Source organism: Mycteria americana, chromosome 1, assembly GCF_035582795.1.
Source record: "Mycteria americana isolate JAX WOST 10 ecotype Jacksonville Zoo and Gardens chromosome 1, USCA_MyAme_1.0, whole genome shotgun sequence".
In the NCBI taxonomy this organism is placed as follows: Eukaryota; Metazoa; Chordata; class Aves; order Ciconiiformes; family Ciconiidae; genus Mycteria; species Mycteria americana.
This window is the reverse complement of record NC_134365.1, coordinates 147,025,412-147,051,631: the sequence shown is the minus strand read 5'-3', so window position 1 is coordinate 147,051,631 and position 26,220 is coordinate 147,025,412. Positions and strand designations below refer to the sequence as shown.

Below are 26,220 nucleotides of genomic sequence, written 5' to 3'. Positions count from 1 at the left end.
GACGCGGGGCCGGCGCCGGGGTCCGGGCCGCCGCAGCGGGGGGAGGGGGAAGGAGGGGGGAGCCAGGGGGCGGTGTCGGCGCGCGCTCGGGCCTGGGGAGCGCGTCCCCGCGGCAGGTGAGTGGCGGGCCCCGCGCCGCGCGCGCGCGCGCACCGTCGCCTTTCTTTCCTTTCTTCTTTCTTTCCTTCTTTCTTTCCTTCTTTCTTTCCTTCCTTCTTTCCTTCCTTCTTTCCTTCCTTCTTTCCTTCCTTCTTTCCTTCCTTCTTTCCTTCCTTCTTTCTTTCCTTCCTTCCTCCCGCCGCCGCCTGGGCCGCGGCCGCGCCCCGCCTCGCCCCGCCGCCTCCCCCGGCGCGGCAGCCGGCGCACCCGCCTCCAGCCCGCAGCTGTACGTCTGCGTGCGTGTTTGTACGGGTGGGTGAGGGTCCTCCGCGTCCCGGGCCGGCCCGCCGCCGCCCACTACGTCCCTTCGGGGCGGCGGCGATGCGCCTGAGGCGGCCCGCCTGTGCGGGGTGCGGTGCCGCCGGCGCGGCGGGGGTCTGCCCGGAGGGTAAGGTGAGCGGCCGTAGGGCCCCGGCGGCTCTTTGGCGGCCGGCGGCTTTGTACGCGCGGCCTCGTCGGGGCTCCTGCCAGGTGCAGCCGTCCCACCTCCGAATTCTCCTCTTGGAATTAATTTCTCCCTCGAAGCTGCATCCCCTTCCGCGACCTGGTTTTGCGGGGGACTCTGACGCGGTTTTAAGGGAGCTGCCTAGAATGAACTCTTTCTCTTTTCTTTTCTTGACAGTTTTTGGCTGCTGTCTCGCCCGCGAGAGCCAAAGCTTTGTTAAGTTTTTACCACTACCGATCTTGCTGAAGTTTTCCTCAAAAGCGATGCTGATCATGTTAGCTTGCTGTCTGTGCTGCTGAGATGATGTAGCGGAAATGATAGCCGAGCCCAACGCAGCCAGTAACCTTCCCAGCCAAAAGTAAGGCCTGGCGCAGGTTGTCTGTCAAATCTGGTGGTAAATTAGGGTGTTGTCCCTTGAATTTGTGCGGGTGGATAGTGGGGCAGTCTACAATGTGTCATTTTGGGTGGGAGGGAAGTCAGAAGGGATTTGCTATGCACTATGTCTTGTTACTAATGTCTCTGTTTTATTCCCTTTTGTGTATTGTGTGGCATCTTCTTAATGTAGTGTTTTATGCTGATTGACAGGGACCTTGGCCTTAACAAGCTTTTCTGTGCCTTATTCACTACAGTGCAAATGAACCTACTTTGAAAAAACAAATAATGGGCAGATTCATAGTCAACGTATGTGTTCGCTTCAGTGGTGAATATGGGGGTGCCGAAGAGGAAGAGTGCTAAGTAATCTGTAGTCTCCCTGTTGGCATCGAAGGGGGCATTGCTTCTCCATAGCTGTTTTTATCAGGGATATGTCAAGTCATAATGTATTTTTTCAGTCATCAGTTGAGATGATCTGAAACAAAATGTATTCATGTCATTGTTTACGGAATGGTATTTAAAAGTTCTACTTCTAGTAGAGCAAATATAAATAAATAAATGGTAAATTTAAAACATTTGGGTATATCTTGTCTAGTTTCAAAGAGTGAAGCTTCTTAGGTGTCCAGTGTTGCATGCTTTGAACTCATTGCAGCCCAATCTTTGCTGATCCTGTCACTTTCTGAGCAAGGTCTTTTGTTTCATTAAGCTCTAACAAAAGCTGAGAGATGTATTCCTCGTAGTCCATGATGACAATTAATATAGCTTCCCATATGTCTTTTCCAGTATGTTTCATCTGAAGCCAGCCTCTGAGTTTCAGAAGCGTCAGGAAGGCACCTGGCAATTGTTTAGCTGAGCTTCTTATGTTCCTTCTAAAAGATTAAACAGTTGTGTTGACATTTAAAATTTTAAAAATCTGCAGGTAGGATTCTCACAGTAACATAGATTAATTGTTCCTTTTACACAGCCAAAGGAATATGTTATCTCTTTGTTAAAGAGGTAGCTTTCTTTTTAAGTGTGAGTCACTAAATCTGCTCTAAATGTTTATTAAGATGAGAAAACTGAATTCAGCAATTCTTACAATAGTATTGTGTTGGAGGACTAGACAAAGGACTTTGCTTCCTTCCTACTTCAAGTGTTTTTATCTCATCAGTAATACTTCAAGTGCTAGTGAAAGGACCATATTGTGGCAGGAATGTGAAGTAAAAATGAGTCTCAGCCATATGTAACAGGGTATAAAGGTGAAAATTAGGATGAGATAGGAATGGAATTCTGCCTGTGCTTTCTTACTGATTGCTGATGGAAACAAAGTAAATGACAGAGAACTGTTTCTTACCAGTGCATGAGGCAGTGAATTTAGGTATGCAAAAATGCTCAGCATGGTGTAGACTAATAGAGGGGAGCAAAAAAATCCCAACTAGTTCAAAACTTGTCAAGCCTACTGTTGCACTCCTATAGTTGAAAAGATGTTAAATGGAGTTATGTATAAGGATTGCTGCAAAAGTGATCCTGTGTCATCCTCAACTAGGTACAGTGGTTCCTATTTTGCTCAAGAAGTTAAGGGGATGTCTTGATTCTTTTAACAGTTTCTTCAACAGAAACTTAGTTGTGCAAATAAAAACTCCATTAAAATATCTCATTTAATTTCTCAGTGCTTTCATGGGGTTCAGTTTCTAGGCTCTGGTCTAGTTCCTGCAAATGTTTACATACCTGCCTTATGAATAGCCTTACTGGAAACATCAGTATTAAAAGGAAAAAAAAGAAGAGAAAGGAGAAACATGAGTATTGACAGTATCTGGATTTAAAAAACCCTCTACTTTTGTGTAGGTTGGCTGTTGTAGCATGGTGCTTCCTGGGGCATTGCTGTGTGCTGTGGTACACTGATAACCAAAACAATTCAGAAACTAAATGACTTTTTAGTATTAGTATTTAGTTACATTTGTTGAATGTTTAAGACAGATGCTTAGTGCATGTGCGAAAGTTAGTCTAACTGGTTTCATCACAGAGATGTTGTTTTACTTGGTGGTGTTAGCCCAACATGAGGAAGCTGTAGATCAACGGTCTTCTCATTCTTGCAGGTTTTGCTGAGCTTTAGTAAGCTTGCTGTTCCATATACCAGGCATTCACTTACTTTGTTGAGCCCCTTTTGTTACAGGTACATTTTGCCCAGCGTAAGCTGACAAAGTAAGTAGCACAGGGACAGTAGATACCATCTGTAATGCCATCCTTCAGGATGTTCTTAAGAAAGAGATGCATGAGCTAAAGCTTCAAAGAAGTATATTCTAGACAGAGATATTAAAAGCAGTACGTGATCAGACAAGTACTTGACTGAACTGTCCTGCAGCAGTTCTGATTTTTTTGTTATTTAAATATTTTAATTCAACTCGGACTCAATTATAGTTGCTGTAATCAAATGAAATACACTTATTTTCATTATGGGATGGAATAAGTTGCTAAATAGTACATGCAAACAATTCAGGAAAATTGTTTGAGAATGCATTGAGCGTTATGTTGAGGTATAATGCAGAAACAGGTAACACATGTTACCATGATGTTGGCTGGCATCTGAGTTGTAGTTCTAGTGAAACAGTGCAAGTAAGAACGTGTTAGTCCAGCCCCATAATGTTGCACTCTGAAATAAAGAGTGAAAGGATTTAATCACATGGGAGAAGCAACTCCTTGACAAACACATTTGGATTCTTTTTGTTTATTTGTGGTCTGTAGAAGAATCTGGGAAGAGCTAACTGGCACCAGAAAAGCAATGCATATTGCTATCTCTTGCTGCTTGTTCTTTTCAATTAGGAAGTCTCTGGTGGTGTTTGAGATACTTAATCTCTGTGGCTCACAATTACAAATCGAAGAAAACATTTGAAAACTTTTGCAAACTATTGCTTATAGCGTGCTGACTCAGTTGTGAACTATAGTTCATCTCTCTCTTTTCTATAACATGCAGAAGTCTAGACAACTGATGTAAGGATTGGTTCATCCTGAATTATTTTCTTGGCTTCCGTCTGTCACACACTGTGGCACATTTTGAACTTTTCTGTGATAAGACGTTCATTGAATTTAACTTTCATGGGACTTTTGTCTGTAGGGAAGTTAAGAATTTGCATAATTGTATTTGGAAATTTGATATATTTTTATAGAATTTTTATAGGAGTCTTTGGAAGAGTAATTCTACATTGCTTACGGTGAAGTGTCCCAATAGATTAAAAAAGTAAACAGAGATGTGTTTAAATAAAAACTTCTGTCTGCTCTCATTGATGAAAGAACATCAGGACCTTGGTCCTGCAGTTGATGCTGTTCAGCCTCAGGATTTTGCAGAGGCAACGTCTGACTGAACAGTCTTGGGAAGAACAGCAACAACAGTGCTTATGTGGCATTGATAAACCTAGCTGGGGTTGAGCTGGCTCTGCATCCGTAGCACAGTTAATTCTCCATCTGGGTTAGCCAACACTGGATATTGGAAAGTTGACTATATCTGACAGTGTAATACACTGTTTTTTTTCTTTGTGAAGTGGTCACTTGTGTTAGTACACTCTCTTGTTGCAGCAGTATTGCAAAAATTAAAGTAACTGTGCACTCTCATATTTACTTTCTTTTTGTGCCTTCCTATAGTACAAGTCAACTGGCTTTATGTCCTGGCCACTGTAGCTTAAAAAGGGGCCATAGCAGCCAGCTACCAGTACTGGACCTGCTGCACAAGTGGGATCCAGCTCGTCTGCTCAAACATAACCTTTGGCAAAGCATATTGTTAGCACTGGGAATGATGAAAAGTGGCGTGATTTCATTGCAGATAAATGTATGGCTTCAGATCTCCCAGAAAGTGCATCTTTATTTGTAAAATTATTCCTCCATCATATTAGCAGTGACCTGCAAATGAAGTTTCTTATGTGTCTTTTTTCTTCAGCATGTTTTATAGACAAAGTAAAACAGCTTTTTCCTCTCATTTTAAATTGTAGATCCATCAGATGTTATTACCTTGTTTTGTGTAGACCACCCACAAAGTGAATGCATACTTGTGTTATTGATTCATGGTGCAAAGCTCTTAAGTCAACAAAGGCTGCCTTAAGTCAACATCAGCCTTCTGTTTCATTTACTTACTTTCTACTTCCTTGATATCTTTGATAGTTTTGCTAGTTTTCTAATTATCTGTGTATCTTAGAGGAAAGCCAAGAGTTTGAAAAAGGCCCCATATTTGTTGTACTTTTAAAATTAGCTGTTTGGTTTTTAGTGACAAAGTGACATAACTTCCAAATGATTCATTAAAAATATTAAAATACATATATATGCTTTTATTTTCTTCTGTTGTTTGAACTGAAGTGTGTAGTTCTGTGTTCTCACTGCTAACCCCTTCAACACGTTTGTTAACGCTTCAGAGAGAATGCTGTCCATGATGAGACTGTGCCTGAGTCTGCTGTGCAGAATGGCAGCTGTGTGAGAAATGGCAACCTGAAAACACCAGTAAGTTGATTTTTTAATTTTTAATTTTTTTTTAATTATCAAATTTATTTTCTGTCTCATTCAGTTGTCACAAAATTTATTATTACATAAAACAATCACAGTACAGTGCATCTAAGATCTAGTCACTGGATACAGCTTGACCCCCAAATTCCATTGGCATCAGGGCTTCAGTGCTGCCTTTTGAACAGTCAGTTCATTTCAGCATGTGTTCTTCCTTAGCTGTGCATTGTGTGCAGCTGATGTTAATTTGCAGGTTGTGTGTTTACCCTGTGTGTGAAAAGATGTAGAAGAGCTTCTGTGCTTGCTGTCTATTATTCAGAAATTACAGCTGCCACTGAAAAATGCCTTCTGGGTAGTACACAATTGTTCAGAAGCTTCTTTTCCTGTTATACCTTCCTATGCTTATTACTCATTGTTGAGAAAGAATTCAAACTGGTAAATCCTTTCTTTCATGCCCTTCTAGTATGGTCATGTTTGATAAGGCTTTATCAGTGTCCTTCAAGTTTAAAAGTTAGCACCCTGGGGAAATCATTACAATGAGAGTAAAATAAACTTGTTATTAGGGCATAATTCATGTATCTGTGAATGGCTGTTCTGTGTTGCACTTTCTCCCATACTTTCTTTGCTTGACTTGTTTCAGAGAGAGAAACGGAAGGTCCGAGAACAGTGTGAAAACATAAGGAGAAATTCTTCCAGTAGCAGAAGAGTGAGCCAGCTGCAGAATGGCGAAGTGGTTGAGGCTGTTACGTTGTTTGAAGTGGTTAGCATGGGGAAGCGGGCCATGCAGGTATTTCTAGCTCTGAATTCTGAGAGGAGTTAGTGGAGGGAAGATGGATAAACAGTGGTCATTTCAGTTATTTATACTCTGTTTATTGTTCTGTTTTGGCATAGGTGGGAAGAAATGTGTTTGATTGGAAAACTGTTATGAGCATGGCTCTTGAAAAGAATGCATATTCAAGAAATTAGTGAAAAAGTAGCTGTCAGATATTTAAAAACAGGAAGGAAATATGTACCTCAACCAATCTTCCTAAAGCAATGTCTGAACATACAAAAAGAGGATTATTTTAAAAAATACAGAAGAGATTCATCAGTAGAAAATTTTGGTTGTTCAGAATTCTGAAAATCAGGCCATTTTTTTTCTGGGAGTTTGCCTTTTGGTATTTTTCTTTTACCTCCATTCCAATGCAGTTTGACAGCAGTTTGAATAATAGTCAGGTTCCCTGTGCATCTATGTAGTTAGCAGCTTTCTTCAGTGTGAGGAAATCCACCTTCCCATACTCTGTGAGCATATGTGTATGTTATGTTTGTATGTGTGTATGAAGGATTAAAATCTGGAGCCCTAAATATTTTTATACAGGGTTATACATATGTCTCCAGTACATAGTGTCTGAAAGCAAAGTGTGTGTGTGCACACAAAAAGTACATTTATATTTTGGATGTGAGACCTTAGTTTTTCCAGGATGTTTGTGTGGATGCACTTTTGCTATGCTACAACTGTGTTAACTTCAGTAGAGCTCCCTGAAGAGCTCAGCTTCTGCTGTGCAAAGCATGATGTTGTTATCCCACAAGTGTGAGGTCGATTGCCCGGTGTGCGAGATGCCAATATACACACAGGGCAGAGGTATTTTATTTCATGTCTGCGCAGAGATGGGTGCTAGGTGGTAGCTCCACAAAGCTAGCACAAAGTTCGGTCATACAGGTACAGTATTTATACAGTCTAGTTATGCATATGCAAAAATACACAAAGCAGTTTTCTATTGGTCTACATTTCTCTTATTTCAATTTAAAGCTACAGTGCTACTTTAATATTCTGCGCATGCTCAAAGGTGAGGGGTCTCTCCTTGGGCTGGGGTCTCCAGCTCGAGGGGTGTGACCTTTAGTATTATAATGAGGATAGTTTGTGTGAGGGTGCTTCTTATCACACTTCTACTAGTTGTTTCAGATGGTTCCCAAAACATCTTGATTAGCTTGCATATTTCTTCAGGATGTGCTTCTCTTGCAAGGACAGTAATTCTTGTTTAGACGTTCTGCTTTCCAGCCTTATAAGCTTTACGTCAGCCTTGGCCTTCCACCAGCTCCTGTTAGACTACAATGTGAAGGGCTTGGAAAGGCAGCAGCTTGAGTCCAGGCTGCTGCTGCTAGAATTCATTAGACCTGTGTGGCACTACAGGTGGGTTTAAGCCTGGATGGCTTGTCCCAGCAGGCCTGAGTCACATACAGGCTGTAGGCTGTACTGCCCTAGAAATGAAATCTGGAGTTGTTTTTTAGCTTAAGTGTAGTACATGAACTGTTTCAGCCTTCTGCACAAAACGGGTGCTAGAGAAGAAGAGGAGAACTCCCAGGGACAATTGCTAATATTAATTTAATATTAATTATTAGGTGGTGCAGAGATTAAACGTGGGTGGTTTTGGTGTGGGTTGGTTTTTTTTTTTTTTTTTTTTAATGAAACTGTTACCTCAGTGCTGGCAAGAAATCAGGAGGATGAAGTTTTGTTTTTTGTATGTTAAATTTATTAAAGCTGTGGTTATTTTCCTGGTTAACAGGGAGCAAAGCATCTGTGAGTGGCAACATTGCCTAGAGCAGAACTTGTGAATGAGCAATTCAAGACTTCATTTCACCCCAGAAGGAGTCTTTTGCATGTACTATTAGAAATGGAACAAAATGGTGTGGAGTTTATTCTCATTTTTATAATTTAATGGAGATGGAACAATGTTGGTTTGTGTCTTTATTATGGATGTCCTCAGCGGAGTGCAGCATGCTGTGTTCAGCTCCTGACTAATGAGTTTCTTTAATCTGTTCTAGTCTGTAGTAGATGACTGGGTTGAAGCTTATAAACAAGACAGGAATGTGGCCCTTCTAGATCTCATCAACTTCTTCATTCAGTGCTCAGGCTGTCAAGGTAATTTACCCTCTTAGTAGCCCTCTCCATTGTCTGTGGGTGAGAGTAGTCTGAAGTGTGCTTTCTAAAATGGAATTTTTCTCTCCAGTAAATCATGTACTTATAATCTGTACTGTTCATTAAGACAAACTCCAGATGGGCAGTAAAGAATGTTGCTGGTTAAATTCTTTGACTCTGTGTTTACAGCATACCAACTCAGAGTTGTATTTGAACATGGTTTGCAAGGTCAGGTTTCTGAAGTGGCATGTCGCATCACTTTGCAGAATCCCCACATAGGGAGGATGGTTTTGATGACCGTTCTAATTAAAATCCAGTGTTTCAGTTGCCATTTGTTTTGTAATTTCCTAGTATCTTTTGTTTGGCTAGTATCTTTGAAAATAAACAACTAGCAAATTAAGCTCCCTGCTTTGGTGTCTAGAAAAGCAATCTCTTGCCTCATTGCGGTTACTTTTACCAGAGGGTTGTGAAGCTGTCTATTTCATAACAAACATTGAGACACAGTGACTTCTGGGGACAGTCTGCTAGCGAAATGCTTCAGGATGGCAAGTAAGAGTTTTAAGAAGACTATTCTGTTAGTTTGAAACTTCTGAGTGTATTTAAGCAGCTAGAATGTACCTTTTACACTTTTTTCCAGGTCTTTGACTAACATGCCTTCTTTTATGGGAGATGTTTTGGGGTCTTTGATTAGCAGTGGGCAAAATTTTAGTAAATCCCTGAAGTAAATGAATGGACAGAGAAAATAGCCATGCCAGACAGCACAGGGCTGATTTCTAATGTGAATTTCAGTTTTGGTTCATCAGTATTTTCTACTATAAATGAATTTATGTGTGTCTCTACATATATGTTGCCCATACCAGTGTAAACAGAGATAAAAGGGAGTCCCCCTTTCTTTGCCTTTCTAAATTTAAAATAAAGTCCTTGCTGTGGTTTTGACTTGATTAATATTAGTAATATGGTCGTCAGTAATTCTTCTTTTTAAAACATTACTTTTCTAGGCATGGTAACAGCAGAGATGTTTCAAAGTTTGCACAAGAAGGATGTCATGCGAAAAATGACAGAGACCTTTGATGAGGTAGGCACAGCTTTGACTTTGCATGCCTTTTTTATATAAATAGTAGGCTCTACCTTAATAGCCATCCTAGACGGAGTTCCTGCTGCTTATCAGGAGCCGTGTCCCATTTCCTTAATTTAGGAAAATAATCCTGTTTTTCACAAGAGAAATTTGGTGTTGTAATGACCCATTTTAGCAGCAGCAGGATATTTTTTTTGTAAGTCACTTTTATTTTCAGAGTTTTATTAGGGCTATCTAACTGCAGTCTTCCTGAATCTGTCTTTCTCTTAGTAGTTCTTTTGATAGTGACTTTACAGAGGTAAATATAACCTGGCATTGCAGCAGCTAAATAGTTCCTTTGGTATTTGGTTGATAGGTCCTTTTAAAAATACTGTTGTGGACTACTGATGAGCTAATTCAAAGATATTTTTGAGCTGATATTTTTATTTGAATCTTTTCCATCTGTTTTACTGACAATATGAATTTTTATAACTATTGCGTCATATGAAAGAAGAAAAATGCACTTCTGATTTTTAATTGTCAAAGCGATAGTGAATATCTCATTTCTTGAGGATTGTTAAGAAAAATACATAGCTTTACAATACTGTTTCTCTATTTGACTGCTCCTTGGCTAATTATGCCAACATCAAATTTTCTGCAGTGCTCTCACAGTTGCTTCTGTGCCTTTTTTCTGTATTTGCCACCTCTGAATTAATTTGCCAAGCAGCAGCCATCAGCCTTGCTTTAACTGAGCATCTCTCAAAGACCAGCTGCTGTAGAAATTCCCACAGAGAATGAATTTGCCAACAAGGTTTTCTTCATTTTAGAAGTGTAGTAGCACTTGGGCTAATTTTTGACAGAAATGATCCGATATGTGTCTGGCCATATGAATTAGTAATCTGGCACTTCTTTCCCAACTAAATTAGCCCTGAATAGCACTCAGGATAGGGTAGGCACTCTGGAAGGTACGAAGATGCGATTATTGTTATCATCAGCCTGGATGTGTTACAGCTCTGTAACCTTTTCCCCTGTCCTGCTGGGCAAAAGGGAAGGTTCTACAGTTGCCTTAGAAGCTGTATTCTGAATTCTATGAAAACAAAGTAACTTTGTTTTTGGGGCAGTATTTTGACATGCTACTCTAGTGAAACATTTTACTGATGGAAAAATAGTGATGCAAAGAATAACAAGAAGGGCTTCTACAGGTACGTCAGCCAGAAAAGGAAGGTCAGAGAAAGTGTGCCCCTCCTGATGAACATGACTGACAAACTGGTAACAACAGTCAGGAAGAAGGCTGAGGTACTCAACAACTTTTTTGCCTTAGTCTTCACTGGCAACCTCTCCCCACACCTCTCGAGTGGATGGACCACAAGACAGGGACTGGGGGATTAAAGCCCCTCCCACTGTAAGGGAAGATCAGGTTCATGACCACCTGAGGAACCTGAACATACATAAGTCTATGGGACCTGACAAGACGCATCCCAGAGTCCTGAGGGGATTGGCTGATATAGTTGCCAAGCCACTCTCCATGATATTTGAAAAGTCATGGCAGTCAGGTGAAGTCCCTGGTGACTGGAAAAAAGGGAAAAGTTGCACCCATTTTTAAAAAGGGTAGAAAGCAGGACCCTGGGAACTACTGACCTGTCAGCCTCACCTCTGTGCCTGGGAACATAATGGAACAGATCCTCCTAGAATCTATGCTAAGGCACATGGAGGACAGGGAGGTGATTCAAGACAGCCAGCATGACTTCACCAAGGGCAAGTCTTGCCTGCCCAACCTACTGGCCTTCTATGATGGACTGACTACACCAGTGGACAAAGGAAGAGGCTACGGATGTCATCTGTCTGAGACTTCTGTAAGGCCTTTGACACGGTCCCCCGCGACATCCTTCTCTCTAAATTGGAGACATATGAATTTGATGGGTGGACTGTTCAGTGGATGAGGGATTGGTTGGATGGTCGCATCCAGATGGTAGTGGTCAACAGCTCAAAGTCCATAGGAGGATTGGTGACAAGTGGTGTCCCTCAGGGGTCTGTGTTGGGACCAGTACTGTTTAATATCTTCATCAATGACATAGTGGGATTGAGCGCACCCTCAGCAAGTTTGCGGACGACGCCAAGCTGAGCAGTGCAGTTGACATGCCTGAGGGACGAGGTGCCATCCAGAGGGACCTGGACAAGCCTGAGAAGTGGGCCTGTGTGAACCTCATGAGGTTCAGCCAGGCCAAGTGCAAGGTCCTGCACCTGGGTCGGGGCAACCCCTTGTATCAACACAGGCTGGAGGATGAAGGGATTGAGAGCAGCCCTGCGGAGAAGGACTTGGGGGGTACTAGTGGATGAAAAGCTGGACATGAGCCAGCAATGTGCGCTCGCAGCCCAGAAAGCCAACCGTATCCTGGGCCACATCAAAAGAAGCATGGCCAGCATGTCGAGGGAGGTGATTCTGCCCCTCTACTCTGCTCTGGTGAGACCCCACCTGGAGTACTACGTCCAGCTCTGGAGTGCTCAGCACAGGAGAGACATGGACCTGTTGGAGCGGGTCCAGAAGAGGGCCACAAAAATGATCAGAAGGCTGGAACACCTCTCCTATGAAGACAGACTGAGAGAGCTGGGGTTGTTCAGCCTGGAGAAGAGAAGGCTCTGGGGAGACTTTATTGTTGCTTTTCAGTACTTAAGTGCTTTTCAGTACTTATAAGAAAGTTAGGGACAAACTTTTTAGTAGGGCCTGTTGCAGTAGGACAAGGAGTAATGGTTTTAAACTAAAAGAGGGTAGATTTAGACTAGATATAAGGAAGAAATTTTTTACAATGAGGGTGGTGAAACACTGGAAGAGGTTGCCCAGAGAGGTGGTAGATGCCCCATCCCTGGAAACATTCAAGGTCAGGTTGGACAGGGATCTGAGCAACCTGATCTAGTTGAAGATGTCCGTGCTCATTGCAGGGGGGGGTTGGACTAGATGACCTTTAAAGGTCCCTTCCAACCCAAACTATTCTATGATACTGTGAAAATACCAAGTGATAATCCCTGTGATAGATACTCTGTGTCTCTTTTTTTTTGTCTTTTTTTCTTTAATTCTAAATCTGGTGGATTCTGAAATTCTCTTTGTCTGTTTTTAGATAAACTGACTCTAAAAAAACTCCTAAAATTATTTATACAGAATTAAATATTTCTAAAGACGGTATCTGTCAGCTTGTTTAATTTAATCTTGATATGTTATGACTAGTCTTAAACCAGCATTAATATAGAAAAAATGTCTGAAGCAACCGTTTTTATGTCAGCCACGATTGTTAGGTGATTGAAAAAATGCTTGAGGATTAAACCAATTTCTTTTAAAGCAGAACTATGATAAGAGCAAGAGCAAAGTAGTTTGTTATTTTAAAGTTAGTTGTTTTCTCTTTGTATTTGTGTTTCTTTTTGCATGTAGCTCGCTCTCATTTTTTTCATGAATAAGATGGAAAAGTAACTTTGTGATTAAGTTAGTTGAGAAGTAGTGCCATATAGGACTACTGTGATTTCAAAAATATTTTTTGAAAACAAAAGATAATAGTAGTGAAAGTAGTAATGAGTGTGGAGAATATTACCAGATATCTGCCTGAGTACCTCATCTTTGCCTTTTGATTTATATTGTTTGTTTCTAGCATTCAAAGGATTGGAAAATGAAAGGTTTTTATGTAGTTCTTCATTCTTGATAATTTCAGTGATTTAACCATTGCATTACTGTTCAATTAATTAATTGCAACACTATATCTGTGTACCAGTGCTTCTTCCCAAAATTCTCACCAGTGTTAGTGGGAAATGTTGATGGAGTTGAGTCTGGCAAGAAATGTGAAGGGCAACAAGAAAAGATTCTACAAATATATCAACAACAAAAGGAAGACTAAGGAAAACATGGGCCCACTGCTAAATGAGGCAGGGGCCCTCATGACAAAGGACACAGAAGAGCCTGAGGTACTCAGTGCCTTTTTTGCCACTGTCTTTATCTGTGAGACTGACTTTCAGAAATACCAGGTCCCTGAGACCAGAGGGAAAGTCTGGAGCAAAGACTACTTACCCTCCATGGAGGAGGATCAGGTTAGGGACACTTAAAGAGACTGAACATAGGTAAGACCATGTGGTCTGACAGAATGTACCCAGGAGTGCTGAGGGAGCCGGCTGATGTCATTGCGAGGCCCCTTTTGATTATCTTTGAAAGGTCATGGTGACTGGGAGAGATTCCTGAAGACTCAGAGAAAGCAAATGTCACTCCTGTTTTCAAGAAGGGCAAGAAGGAGGATCTGAGGAACTCAGGCTGGTCAGCCTCACCTCGATCCCTGGGAAGGTGATGAAGCAACTAATTCTGGAAATAATGTCCAACCACATGAAGGACGAGATGATCAGGAGTAGTCAGCATGGATTTACAAAGGAGAAATTGTGCTTAACCAACCTGATAGCCTGCTATAACAAAGTGACTAGCTTGGTGGATGAGGAGAGAGCAGCAGATGTTGTTTATCTTGACTTCAGTAAGACTTAACACTGTCTCCCATAACATCCTCATAGACAGGCTGATGAAGTATGAGTTAGTTAAGTGGACAGTGAGGTGGGCTGAAAACTGGCTGAACAACCAGGGCCACGGACTAGCGATCAGTGGCACAAAGTCCAGTTGGAGGCTAGTCACTAGTGGTGTACCCCAGGGTTTGATATTTGGGCCAATACCATTTAACGTCTTTAATAATGACCTGGACAATAGGGCAGAGTGTACTCTTAGCAAGTTTGCAAGTGATACAAAACTGGGAGGAGTAGCTGCTAGACCAGGTGGTTGCTCTGCTGTTCAGAGGGACCTTGACAGACTGGAGAGTTGGGCAGAGGGGAACCTCGTGAAGTTCTACAACAGGAAACCCCATGAGCCTGGGGAGGAATAACCCCATGCACTACTACATACTGGGGGCTGACTGGCTGGAAAGCAGCTCTGCAGGGTATGATCTCGGTGTCCTTGTGGATGACAAGATGAACACGAGCCAGCAATGTGCCCTCTCAGCAAAGAACCTCCTGGGCTGCATTAGGCAGAGCATTGCCAGCAGGTCATGGGAGGTGATCCTTCCTCTCTACTCATACTAGCGAGACCACATCTGGAGTGCTGAGTCAAACTCTGGGCTTTCCAGTAGAAGAGAGAGGTGGATTTGCGGGAGTGAGTCCAGTGAAGGGCCACAAAGATGACTAATGATCTTTCATATGAGGAGAGGCTGAGAGACTTGAGCCTGTTCAGTCTGGAAAGAAGGTGGCTCAGAGGGATCTCATCCATGTGTAAAAATAGCCGATGGGACAGAATGAGGAAGAGGAAGCTAGACTCTACTCAGTGGTGCCCAGTGAGATGGTGAGCACAAACGCAAGCCAAGATGGGCAATGGGCACAAACTGGAATGTATGAAATTTCACCCGAACACAAGAAAACACTTTTACTGTGAGGGTGGTCAAAGAGTGGAACAGGTTGCCCAGAGAGGTTGTGGAGTCTCCATCTGTGAAGGTATTACAAAGCTGACTGCACATGGTATCACCCAACACTGAGGGGACAGACAGGTTCTTTTAGGCATCCTTGGCAGAATGATGACGGCACTAATTGTAGTTACAATTAACGCTTTGTTTTCTTAACAGGATATTCTGATTAGTATAGCACAGAATTTATAATCGATTAGAATGGCACAGGATTTCTACAAGCAGAATCAATATAGTAGCATAATACAGAATTTATAATACAACTTAACGTATGATTTCTAATCACCTAAATAATACAGAATTTGTAATACAATTTAACTTATAATTTCACTTGGACCCTCTGCAGATTGGGTCAAATCTTAATACATGGTTTGCTGTATCAATATAGCAATCATAATCTAGACTTGAAAATCATATAAAAGAATACAAGTCACTCAATCCTTGGTGGAAGCAGGTGATGGTGGAGGTGTCCCTGCCACTGGGGGGTCATGGGTCTGGCTGTCCAGCAGCAGCTCTGGTCCAAGTTCCCCACTTAGGCCTTGCAACGACTTGATTTTATAGACAGTGCTCTGGGTGCAGTGACGCTTCCCTGTTCTGTGACGGGGGGCATCTCCACCACCTGGCTGGCTGGGTGCCTGGGACCTTCAAGGCCAGTAAGGAAGGGAGTAATCAGCCTGGTGCCTGGGAACCTTGAGGCCAGTAGGGAGGGGAAGAAGAAATCCGTTTGGTTCATTTACTTGGTTAACCTTAACTCAGGACCTTCAGGGCCTGATAATGAGGGAAAGGGAATGAATACGTGACCTGCTTGGTCACAGAGAATGGCTGCTTGCCTCATAAAATGGCGTTAGTTATGCTAACCACATTACCAGGAGTTGGGAGCAGGGGGTACTGGTCACACAGAGCACTGGGCAGCCTGCTCTGGATGACCCTGCTTGAGCAGGTGGGGTTGGATGAGATGATCTCAAAGAGTGCCTCTCAATTTCAGTCTTTCTGTGATTCTGTGAAAACTTGTACTGGCATTGGAAGCAGAGAGTGGCTTTAATATGGTCACTGAGGCATGTATTTCCTCTTTGTGGGCCGCAGTATTCCTCAGTGGAGAGATAGGCTTGTCTTTAGGACAACTGCTTTTTGTTTTCCTTCTTTCTTAAACTATTCTGTTTCTCTCTTCTGCTTTTCTTCCTGTGTGTGGCTTTTTATTTCTTGCAGTTCTTTGTTCTTTTGTAGGTTTCCTTCCCTCTCCCATTTTATCGCTGAAATGTTTAGCAATGGAAAAGTTAAGTTTGATGCATAACTGTACAGCCAGATGGGGATAGGAATACTTGTTGTGCTTCACTGAGCCTAATAAAAAACTGTAGATTTCATGCCTTTTGTCTTGGAATAATTGCAGAGTTCAGGAAACGTCTCTGAATCAAGTCACACTAGTGCTGAAAACATTTCTCTCTAATTTGAAAAGCTCAGAATGGTTTTCTAGAGTTTAGATGTTTTACAGTACCTAGTTACTAAATGTTGGAAGGGATATATACATAGACTTGCTGAGGAGCCATATCTTAGAATTAATAATGAGGATTATACCTTATATATGTTTGGTTATAAATTTAAAAAAATGAAAACTCAGGTTTTATATAAAAGGGTGTTTTTCTTCCATTATTGGTTATAAATAAAAAATACCAAGATGAGAAGGAATTAGATTTTGTTTAATGCATTGGATTTTGAGCGACCTGTAATACAAATTGTCTGAAGTTTTAATAGCCTTTTAAATATGATGCATGGTTTGTGATGCTTTTGTCTTTATGAATTAACTGTGCTGTTTCATGAAAAAGCTTTTAAAATTTTGTCTCATGCATTACAGGAAACTGGGTTGCAGTACAAGAAATTCATGGCCTATCCTTGGATCCTAACAGTTACTTGGCCAGTGGACATGGTAGGACTCCTGTAATTCTCTGCAACTGTAGTATAGCATTTTCTGTGGCTGTATTTCCCGTTTCCAGTGTAGGCAAATACATCAGAACTAGTCATCTTAAACTGTGCATTAGTGAATGGAGATAATAGTGCACTTCTGAGGTCTGCTTCATCTGGTCTGTTTTAGACCTCTGGTTTAGATGAACACACTCATGCTTTTGAAGTGCCTGTTTCTTGCTATTGGTGTCAAAGGGACATCAGCATTTTGAACAGACTGGTGTATGTCAAGTTGCAGTCGTGTTCAAGAGCATTCCCCATCCTTTCCAGCAAGCTCTACACACGCACATGTGCACGTGTGCATGCATACAGAGGTTTTGGCAGACAGATTTGTTCAAAGGCTTGTTCCATCAAAACATTCTCTTGCAAACATAAATGTTTGGAAGAATATTTTGAGACCAGAAACAGCTTTTCTGTAATGCCTCTTCCCATACAACACTTACAGCATTGTGGGGAATTCATCTTAACTCCTTGTTGGCACTTTGGTTTGACTTTCCTCTCTTTCCATAGGGACTGTATGAAAGAAAGAAACATTTCCAGGATGAGTCAGAGCAGGAGCCTCAGTTGAGCAATTTGAATAGTTCTCTGGAAGAACCTGTGTTAAGTGCCTAATCTGACTTGGTTTCTGGAAGTAGAGTTGCTTGTCTCTACTGGTTATGGAGGGAATCTAAGGGAATCCCAGGTTAGGTGCCTAAATTCAGGTGGTGTGCCCATTGTGCTGTCTATGTATTTACAGTATGTATGTTACCATTGAACAGTATCCCAATATGATAAACACGGACAATAGAAATGCTCTTAGAAAGTGAGATGTCTTCCTGTATTTGTGCTGCTTTTCAGACTGAGGAGTAAGTTATGGTGATAAAGTAGGCATTTCCTGAAGTTGTAGGTTGTGTTTCTACTGTCTGTGTCATGATCGAGCAGCATTAAATGGGGCCTGCTGGGAACTTCCCTTTCTGTCTTGGCATTTGCTACTACTGTTAGGCTCTGGACTGACTTACAGCCTGATCAGGAGCACATCCCAGATTCCAAGTTCCCAATGTGCTTTGGGTTGCGGGCATCCCTGAGATCAGTCTGTGTTTGCATTTATTTTTCAAGAAAGCAATGGGTCTTGTGCTTTGGAAACAAAGTTACAAGAGAAGAGTGTGAAGTGCACTTTATAAGTCCACGAGGTTATTCTGGGCGTGGAGCTGCATGTTGGGTTACATCTGAGGTGTTTGACCAACTGGTGAAGGACCCGCTGAGTAGTGGCCTGTCTTCAGGATGAAGTTTTCCATAGTGAGTGAAGTTTTGGAGTTCCCTGGCTCCATTAACACCTGGAAACTATCAAGATGCAAATTCATATTTGGAACCATTCCTGGGATCTGTGAGGTGCAAATGAAATAAATATTCACACGGCCTGAGTTACCATCTACAAAGTCTTCCCAGTGTGCTCTTCACATGAGGTGCACCATTTTGTGTGAGAAGCCATTTAAACTGCCATCTGTCTGCTTTCTTCCTGGCAGTATCAACTGTGCAGTGAATGCTCTTGTGGTTTTATTGTAACTTGCTTTTTGCATAATGTCAAAGGTGTTGCCTACTTACTGTTTCTGTGGAGGTTTTCAGAGACCTAGGTGCTGGTGGCGTAGGTGAATGACTCGGTATTTGTCATTAATCTGTAGCCTGATAAACTTCTTAAGCTGGCAGTGCTGCTGAGGAAAACAGTCCCATCCTGCTCGCACCACAGTCATTTGTTTTCACTTTTCAGTCACTTCACTTTTCCTCCTGGACTTTACCATGCACTTGGAGGAACAGGAAGGATGGGGAAGTGGGGAAGCACTACTACCTGTGAGGGAGTAGAAGAGGCCAGGAGTGCTCATGGTTTATGCCAGTGAAATTTATGTATGATGCTGTGGCTTCACATGCCCTCTCCCACCTGTCCATTCACAGCTACCTCACATACATTCCTTTCAGATGTGAGCTATCAAGACAGTGTAGCTCTAATGAAGCTAGTTCGTCTCTGTGCTTGCTTGTAACCTTGTTGCATGTCCCTACTTTGGAGTAATAACCATGAAAAAAGTTGGGGGAGGCTGACGGGAAGCTGACTGTCAGAAAAACTCTCTGATATTCAGTGGGAGAAATGTAAATCGTGTGCACAAACAAAACTAATCAGTGTGTTTTCTCTTGATTTTTCTTTCTTGTGCAGGACAACGAAGACTACCCGCTGATCAGAACAGGACCCTACTGGAAGAAGTTCAAGGCCAATTTCTGTGAATTTATTGCAGTGCTTGTCCAACAGTGCCAGTGCAGCATCCTGTATGATAGCTACTTGATGGATACTATCATCTCACTGCTTACAGGCTTAGCAGACTCCATGGTCAGAGCATTTAGACACACAAGCACTTTGGCAGGTAAAGTAACTCACAGGGTTGCTGTAGATTGTGAGTTTTGTTGACTTCTGTATAAACAAAACTGCTCAAAATTGAAAAGCTCTCTCTACTGGAGCAGTTGTTCTTTTATGCATTGACAGTGGCTTCCTCCAAATGTATGTTACTGTAATATAAATTATTTGTTCCCATGTGTATCTGAATGGAATTTGGATGCTTTAGATATGATAGATCTAGGCCAGTTTTTTCTTTCTAAAGAAATTTTCTTTAATGCCCGACATGACTAACTTTAAAATTATGCTATGTTCTGATTCTTTTTTTTTTCCAGTAACTGATTTTTCACAGTCAGTTTTCTATTTTGTTATTTTCCTCCCTCCACTAATTAATGTGATGAGGTTGCATTCAATGCTTCACTTAAAAAAGCTTCCTTTGGAGAGCTGCTATTCCTGTGGTAGCTGTGCTAAAAAGAACATTGCTTGTTACACATTTTTGTTTCATGCAGCATGATGATACTAAAGCTACTACTCCCTCGCCCCCCCCAGTAAATACCCTCTTTGCCATGCAAAGAGCACTTAAAGTATAATTCGTTCTAAAGTACACTGTTTGCTTTGAAGGCGCAAAAAACCCACTTGAAATCTGTGCAAACCATCTAGTGATCCTTAGAGGAATGTGAATTTTTGTCAATTCGAGTAAAATTTTAAGATTCCCAGCCTTTTATGGGCCAGATTCACTGTTGGTTTGTTTTTCTTTTTTTCCTTACTGAAAATCACCTGTTCCACAACTCTGGATTCTTTTGCAGAAAAATCAAATTACATAAAGTAAGAAAAGGGTTGCCCAGTAAATTACTACTCTGACTAGAGCTCTGACTAGAACTCTGGCCAAAAGTTGTAAATCACCAGTAATATCACTAAATTTTCCTTTTTTGATCATTGTCTGCCCTTAAAAATAAACACTGTATTTTAAAACAAATTACTATAATCTAGTAGTGTTCGTATTTTGGATAATAAACTGGATTTGGCTAACCATATCCTTTTTGTGGTAAAGTGGTGAATATATTTATGCTACATATCTCTGAGCTAAGCTAAATATGTTGGGTTTGTTTCCCTTTTAGCAATGAAACTTCTGACAGCAGTTGTAAGCGTACATCTGAACCTTGATGTCAACAAGCACAATGCTCAAAGATTATATGAGGTGGAGAAGAAGAGGATAAGTGGCAGGAAGACCAATTACAGACTTGACCAGCTAGAAAAAAAAAGGAAAGAGGTTAGGCAGGTGTCTTGTATGGGCGATGTGTGAAGATGTAAAAAGAGGGATTGCTGACACCTTGCTTTTGGGTCACTGCAGTTCTTGGGTCACTGAGTGTCCATATGTTTATCTAATGCATGGTGCAGAGCAGTTGTGACTGGCTAGATTAGGTGGTACAAAAATGACTAAGGTAATAACTGCCCTATGTACTGTTAACTTGTGATGTCTGTCCTACTAATTGCTTCTCTAAATTGGCATCATTAGGCCTTGATCTCTACACAAATATGGATTTACACACGCGTAATTGCATCAGTAGCTCTGGTGTTGTGGGAATGCAGTTTTGCATGTGTTTATACAAATTACAAGCCAAAATGTTATTTCTTGAACTGAACTTCAACGAATGAAAAAGGACACAGGAGAGCTGTCATCTCCGTATAAGTAATGCATTGTAAAAATGGTCATAACTTCAGCTATGACCTGTATCTTTCTTGCTGTTCAGTTTCTGTCATTTCTTCCCTGCTCAGCCAGACAGCTCAGTATCAACTCCCAGAGACAGGCCTATAACTGTAAGAAATAATTCTGGCTTGAGGGTGGAGGTGACTTGATGTGTGAACATCAAGCGTAGTTCCTTCTCTCCTGACCTTAGAATCAGTTACCTCTGTTCTGAGCTTTGGATGTCCATGGGCTTCTCTGTTATAGAAACAACCCCTTTTTTTTGTGTGAAGAAGTGTTTGGGTGAGACAGGGGTTTTTAGTATCATGATAAGTCTGATCTTACAGGAAAAACAGAGGAAATAGGTGTTTTTGGGGGAAAACCCAAACTTGTCACCCTTCCTGAGGCTGTTGATGAGAGAATGTTTTTATTAAGTGACTTAGGTTTCCAAACTTCAAAACTGGATTTTCAGGGCTTGGTTAAAATACATGCTCATTGTGGAATTAGGTGCATTTTGAAAATTGCCTTGTCTGCCTTTCTTCCATCTCTGTTTAAGTGCATAAAAAGAGAATTTGGACCTATATGTGAAGATTGCTTAATAGTTGTGCTGTATCTCTCTGTGTATTGATTGATCAAGACTCATTATATTGAATAAGTACCTTGTTATTCAAGCTAGCAGTTGGTATCTGATAAACCTTTCATCAAGACGTAGCTACAAAAAGGCCAATTGCTAGTGTAGATACAGACCACTCATTTTATGTTGGTACCATGTGTAAACGCTAGCAATTCGCACCACAATAGTATTGTAAGGGCACTGATGGAGATTTTTGATGTGTAGTGAATTGTGGGACCAATATTAACATTCAGTTCTCTCTGTATTTCAGTATGAGCATAAGCTTCTAGAGATACAGAACATGATGAATGCTATTTTCAAAGGGACGTTTCTAAACCGTTACCGGTAAGAATAAAAATAAATCTGTGATGTGTATCTGCATTCCCAAGAAACTTTTGCTCAGATTGTCCAGATACCAGAATCAAGTTAAACGTCCTAGAGGCACTGACGGTGTCAAGGAAAGTGTAGCAGTTAAATTATTTTAAAGAATTTGGCCTTACGAAAGGACCTCTCAAGTATGTTTCTTAAGCTCTTCCTGCTGGCTACAGAGCAGTGCATTTGTGATTGAGAACATATCCAGAATTACCAAATAATTATTGCATGAAACATTTGTAGCTAGAAGTGGCCTAATTGTTGATTGAAGACTAACTTACAATATTAATACGAAGATACTTGTAATATTTTGGATTATACATGCTTCTTCAATTCCAGAAAATAAAAATATTGCAAATGATATAATTATTATATAGTAGGCATTTTTAATGTATTAATATTACAATTTTATAATTTCACAGTGATGTGATCCCCGAGATCCGAGCAACTTGCATTGAAGAAATTGGCAGCTGGATTAAAACATACCCAGATGCTTTTTTAAATGATAGCTACTTAAAATACATTGGGTGGATGCTGTATGATAAGGTAAAGTTTTAATTTTTCTTACGGGGGGCAGTGAATGGGAATTTAAAATTTTTTTTTTCAAATTTTTTTAAAGAATCCTACCATTTAAATTCTTGAGAGCAAATATTTAAGACTGTGGTGGTAGAAAAAAGAATTTACTTTCTTCCCCATTTCAGGTTTTATTTTTAAAGCCATTGTAGCACTAAATAACAGAGAACATTTTTTCCAGTTCGGTAGCAGTGTGTGTCCCTGTGTGTGCAGTTATTTTTATATGTTACTGAATCGGGAGCTATTACTGATTGTAAAATGGCCTATATCCTTTGAGCACATGCAGTGTTAAATGTTGACAAAAATTCTGCTTTTAAGTTTGATGGCTACATTTAAAATTTTGTTTTATTTTCTAAAAATGAACAAATAAATATTGCCTATAGTAAAATAGTCTTCCATATTGTGTTTCTCATTTGGCGTTAAATGGATATAGAAAGTATTTACAGAAGTCCAGTCATTTCCCAAAGGGTTTTCTCCGTTTCCTTATAGTAAGTTTGTTTTTTCTTTTTGAGTAGAGGCATATTTAAAAAACCAAAAAACCCCCACCAAAACAAAAAAAAATCCCAACCAAAAGAAAACAGTAACTCAAAAATATGCTTTTTCTCATGCTTCTAAAATGCATGAGATTTTAGGGGGATAGGAGTATTTATCGTGAATGGCTAATTACCAAAATTAGCACACTGTACTTCTGCAGCCACCTTTTAAAATATATATAGCTTCTGAGGATGTTTCAGAATTTATACAGGTTTTTGTCAGCTTTAGGTAATGTTTGTGCTCTGTGCATAAGATTGTAGTTTACCACAAAGCCAGGAGGGGGAGCACAAAGCCTCTTACTCCCCTGCTTTGTGACATTGCTGTAAAGGTAGTATTTAGATTTTTAGAACAACAAATCTACCAAGAACTGTCGTCTTTTCCTGCATAAATTTTATCTGATCAGAATATCTTTTTAGTATATGTTCAGTTGGGAGAATTCTCAAAAGAAAAAGTCATTTTTGAAGATGATGTGTCTTCATTCCCTGTGCTGTACAGTGAAAATTAACAGCTGGTGTCTCTGATTAATGCACATATTCATCCGGTGTCATTTATTGGGAACTGGAAATGGTTGTTTTTCTAAAGCTTATTATCTGGAAGCAATGCAGATGCAAGCAGAGTGAGATAAAGTGAGAAGTCTTCCATCTTCCACATTTGGCCGAGGCCTGGTAGTGTGCCACTATTGGTGGTTGCAGTCCTGGCTGTGCTTTGTGATTTGCAGCCACTGCTAAACTGCCCGATTCCAAAATGAGAGCAGGGCATTTTTGGCAGCAACAGGGGCAGCAGTGCTTTTATATACATCTGAATGTCATTTCCCATTACTCCTCCTTAATAAGCATTTCCATCCCATCTTGTTGGGGGTGGGCGGCAAGAAACTGATATCTCCCAGAGCCAATTTTCTTTTAGACTATAACATAGAGAAGTTTGCCAAATAATTTAGGCCCCAGAGTGGAACAACCGAAGTATTGTAACGGTGGGGGAAAACCTGGCCAGGATCATCTACAGTGCTGTAAAGAGAGATTAAGTTCAGTCATTTGGGAGGCTTTAAAGCGGAGAGGGGAGGGGGAAGTAAGTATAAAATTAACATTTTGTCTTCAAAGTCTTTTATTTGAATATAATAATTCTTTCTTCCCCATGAGATACCATTTTGCCATTATACCCTAATATGAAACATTATATTTTTATGTGAAAGGTTGTTTCCTAGGTGAAAGAAGATGCTCCAAATTCAGTGGTAACATGCTCAAAATTGCATATGAGGATCTCTCTTTCGCCCAGTAAGAGTTGTGGAACAGTGCTATAAAGATACATTTTCAAGTAGTTTATGTTCATCTGCTAGAAATAATTTAACTTTTTATTTTTGAACACCAAGCAACAGTTGATACTAGATCTGACAGCTGTGTGCAGTTGAACAGTGTTATATGTAAGCCCAGTCACCTATCAGTGCATTTGTGAAACCCAGGCACCTAATTCGTGCTCAAAGGCACTGGTGTTCTTCCAAGGGAATATATAGCTACTAAATCAGCATCCAGATCCAATCAAACCAGTGCTGATCTGAGCAGGTGTTGAAGGGAAGTGCTGTGTAAAAAGTTCAGAGTTAAAGACCAGAAAAATCAAGACAATGAAGGATAAGGATAGGGGAAGTGGAAGGAAGGCAGAACTAGCGGACAGGAAGGCAAAGACAGTGGAGATGCACACTTGGGACCTCCTACCATGTTAGACTAGCTTTGTCTGGAACTTCAGGGCAAGTTGTTGAGATTTTCTCATTAGACTATGAAAAACACCCAAAGAAATCCTGTGGAAACAGGAACTTGCTGTTGAAATGAACTTCTGTGTCCCGACCATGTGATCCTCCTGGCAAATTTCAGGAAATTGAAAGAGTTTGTAGTTTTGCGTCCCATTCAACATGGCTGTAGAAACTGATCCCATGGTTATGGCTACTTCTGAAGTACTTCCTTCTTTAAATGGTCATGTTAACATAGTGGTTTTCTGCTCCACAGGTCATCTCTGTGCATATACATATGATTTTTTTTTTGGGGGAGGGCAGTTTTTTAAATTGTTCTGCCTTGACAGGACAGGTAAGCTGGATTGTCTTCACTATTCAGGAGTAATTCAGAGGTAGACCTAGTTTTCTCAATTTATTATTTGGGGAGTGTTGAGGAGAAAAAAAATGACCCAGTGACCCCATCCAATCATTCAGGTCACAGCCTGTATTTGTGAGGCTTATTGAATGGCCCCATCTCTGTGATAGCGGTGAGGCTGAAATCTCATAACTGAATGCATCTAAGCAGTGCTGGAGCCCATGCAGAGCTCTTTGAGGTCACTGGAGATGCCCAGTGTCTTACTGATGTTTTCTGCCAGTCTGTTTGCAGGTCAGGGTCGAAATATACTATGATACAGCTGAGGGACAGCGTGTGTTCAGAGTATCCTGAAAATGTGCTTACATAATTCCCCTTCACTCTGTCACCGCTTTGAAAGACCAAACAGGCAGGTATTTTGTCAAGATTAGAATGGTAGTTCTGGCGAGGGGAGTAGATGGCTGGGTGTTTGTACTTGCCTACATTACTGTTGAAAGGAGCTGAAGGTAAGTAGTGAGATAGTTTTAGAAGGATGTGAAGTAATTTTGAATTATCAAGAAGCTATGAGGAGTGATGAATCTAGAAAAGGAGAGGTGGTTGAGAAGGAGAAAATGCAGCTGAAAACATAGGAAAACAGCAGAATTAGTCATAGCAGAAGTAGTTATTTGTTCATAGTTACTAGAGTTGATTTTCTCAACACTTAAAAGAAACATACATATAGGGCTATGAATGAGAGCTTTCGGGTGGAAACAGGATACATTGGAAGGCAGGTGGTGTAGTTTAATGTATTAAGCTTTATATCTGCAGACCTACGCTTGAATGCCACCTGACAAGTGCAAATGACATTACTAGCTGTGTGCCAAAGGCTATATGACCATCCAACAAACCATCACAAACTTTTCCTATTTTTTTTTCCTTTTCCTCAAGCACAAATGCAGTCCCTATTCACAAGCAAAGCCTTGTGATAATACTGAGGGCAGCTGAAGTACATTGCAGTACATTGGCTGAGCTGAGTTTGTGCCGGTGTGCAGTGATGGGTACCAAGCTGGGACTGTTTGTGAGTGAGTTCTGTGCTGTGGAGCCCTTGTGGCTGTAGGAAGCAGCAGGTGTGGGCAACAGTCTCTTTCTCAGACAAGGCCTTTAGTTTTAAAGTACAATACAGAATATGTACTGCTGGTGTGTCACGGGCAGATTAGAGAGCAGTACTC

General features: G+C 41.0%; 1 protein-coding gene across 8 annotated transcripts in view; it reads left to right on the top strand.

Annotated features, from left to right (window-relative positions):
• The first annotated feature begins 56 nt into the window (after positions 1-56).
• The window catches only part of LOC142419784 (cohesin subunit SA-2-like), a 64,945-nt gene continuing 38,781 nt past the window's right edge, over positions 57-26,220 (top strand). The window contains exons 1-11 of one of the 8 annotated variants that reach the window (XM_075523074.1): positions 57-116; positions 782-962; positions 5,353-5,437; positions 6,078-6,224; positions 8,240-8,336; positions 9,332-9,408; positions 16,702-16,773; positions 18,991-19,195; positions 20,283-20,434; positions 21,733-21,806; positions 22,256-22,379. In XM_075523074.1, coding sequence (XP_075379189.1) covers positions 919-962; positions 5,353-5,437; positions 6,078-6,224; positions 8,240-8,336; positions 9,332-9,408; positions 16,702-16,773; positions 18,991-19,195; positions 20,283-20,434; positions 21,733-21,806; positions 22,256-22,379 — 1,077 coding nt within the window. In that variant the 5' untranslated portion in view covers positions 57-116; positions 782-918. The other 7 variants (XM_075523066.1, XM_075523093.1, XM_075523083.1 and 4 more) reach the window with 7 other exon arrangements.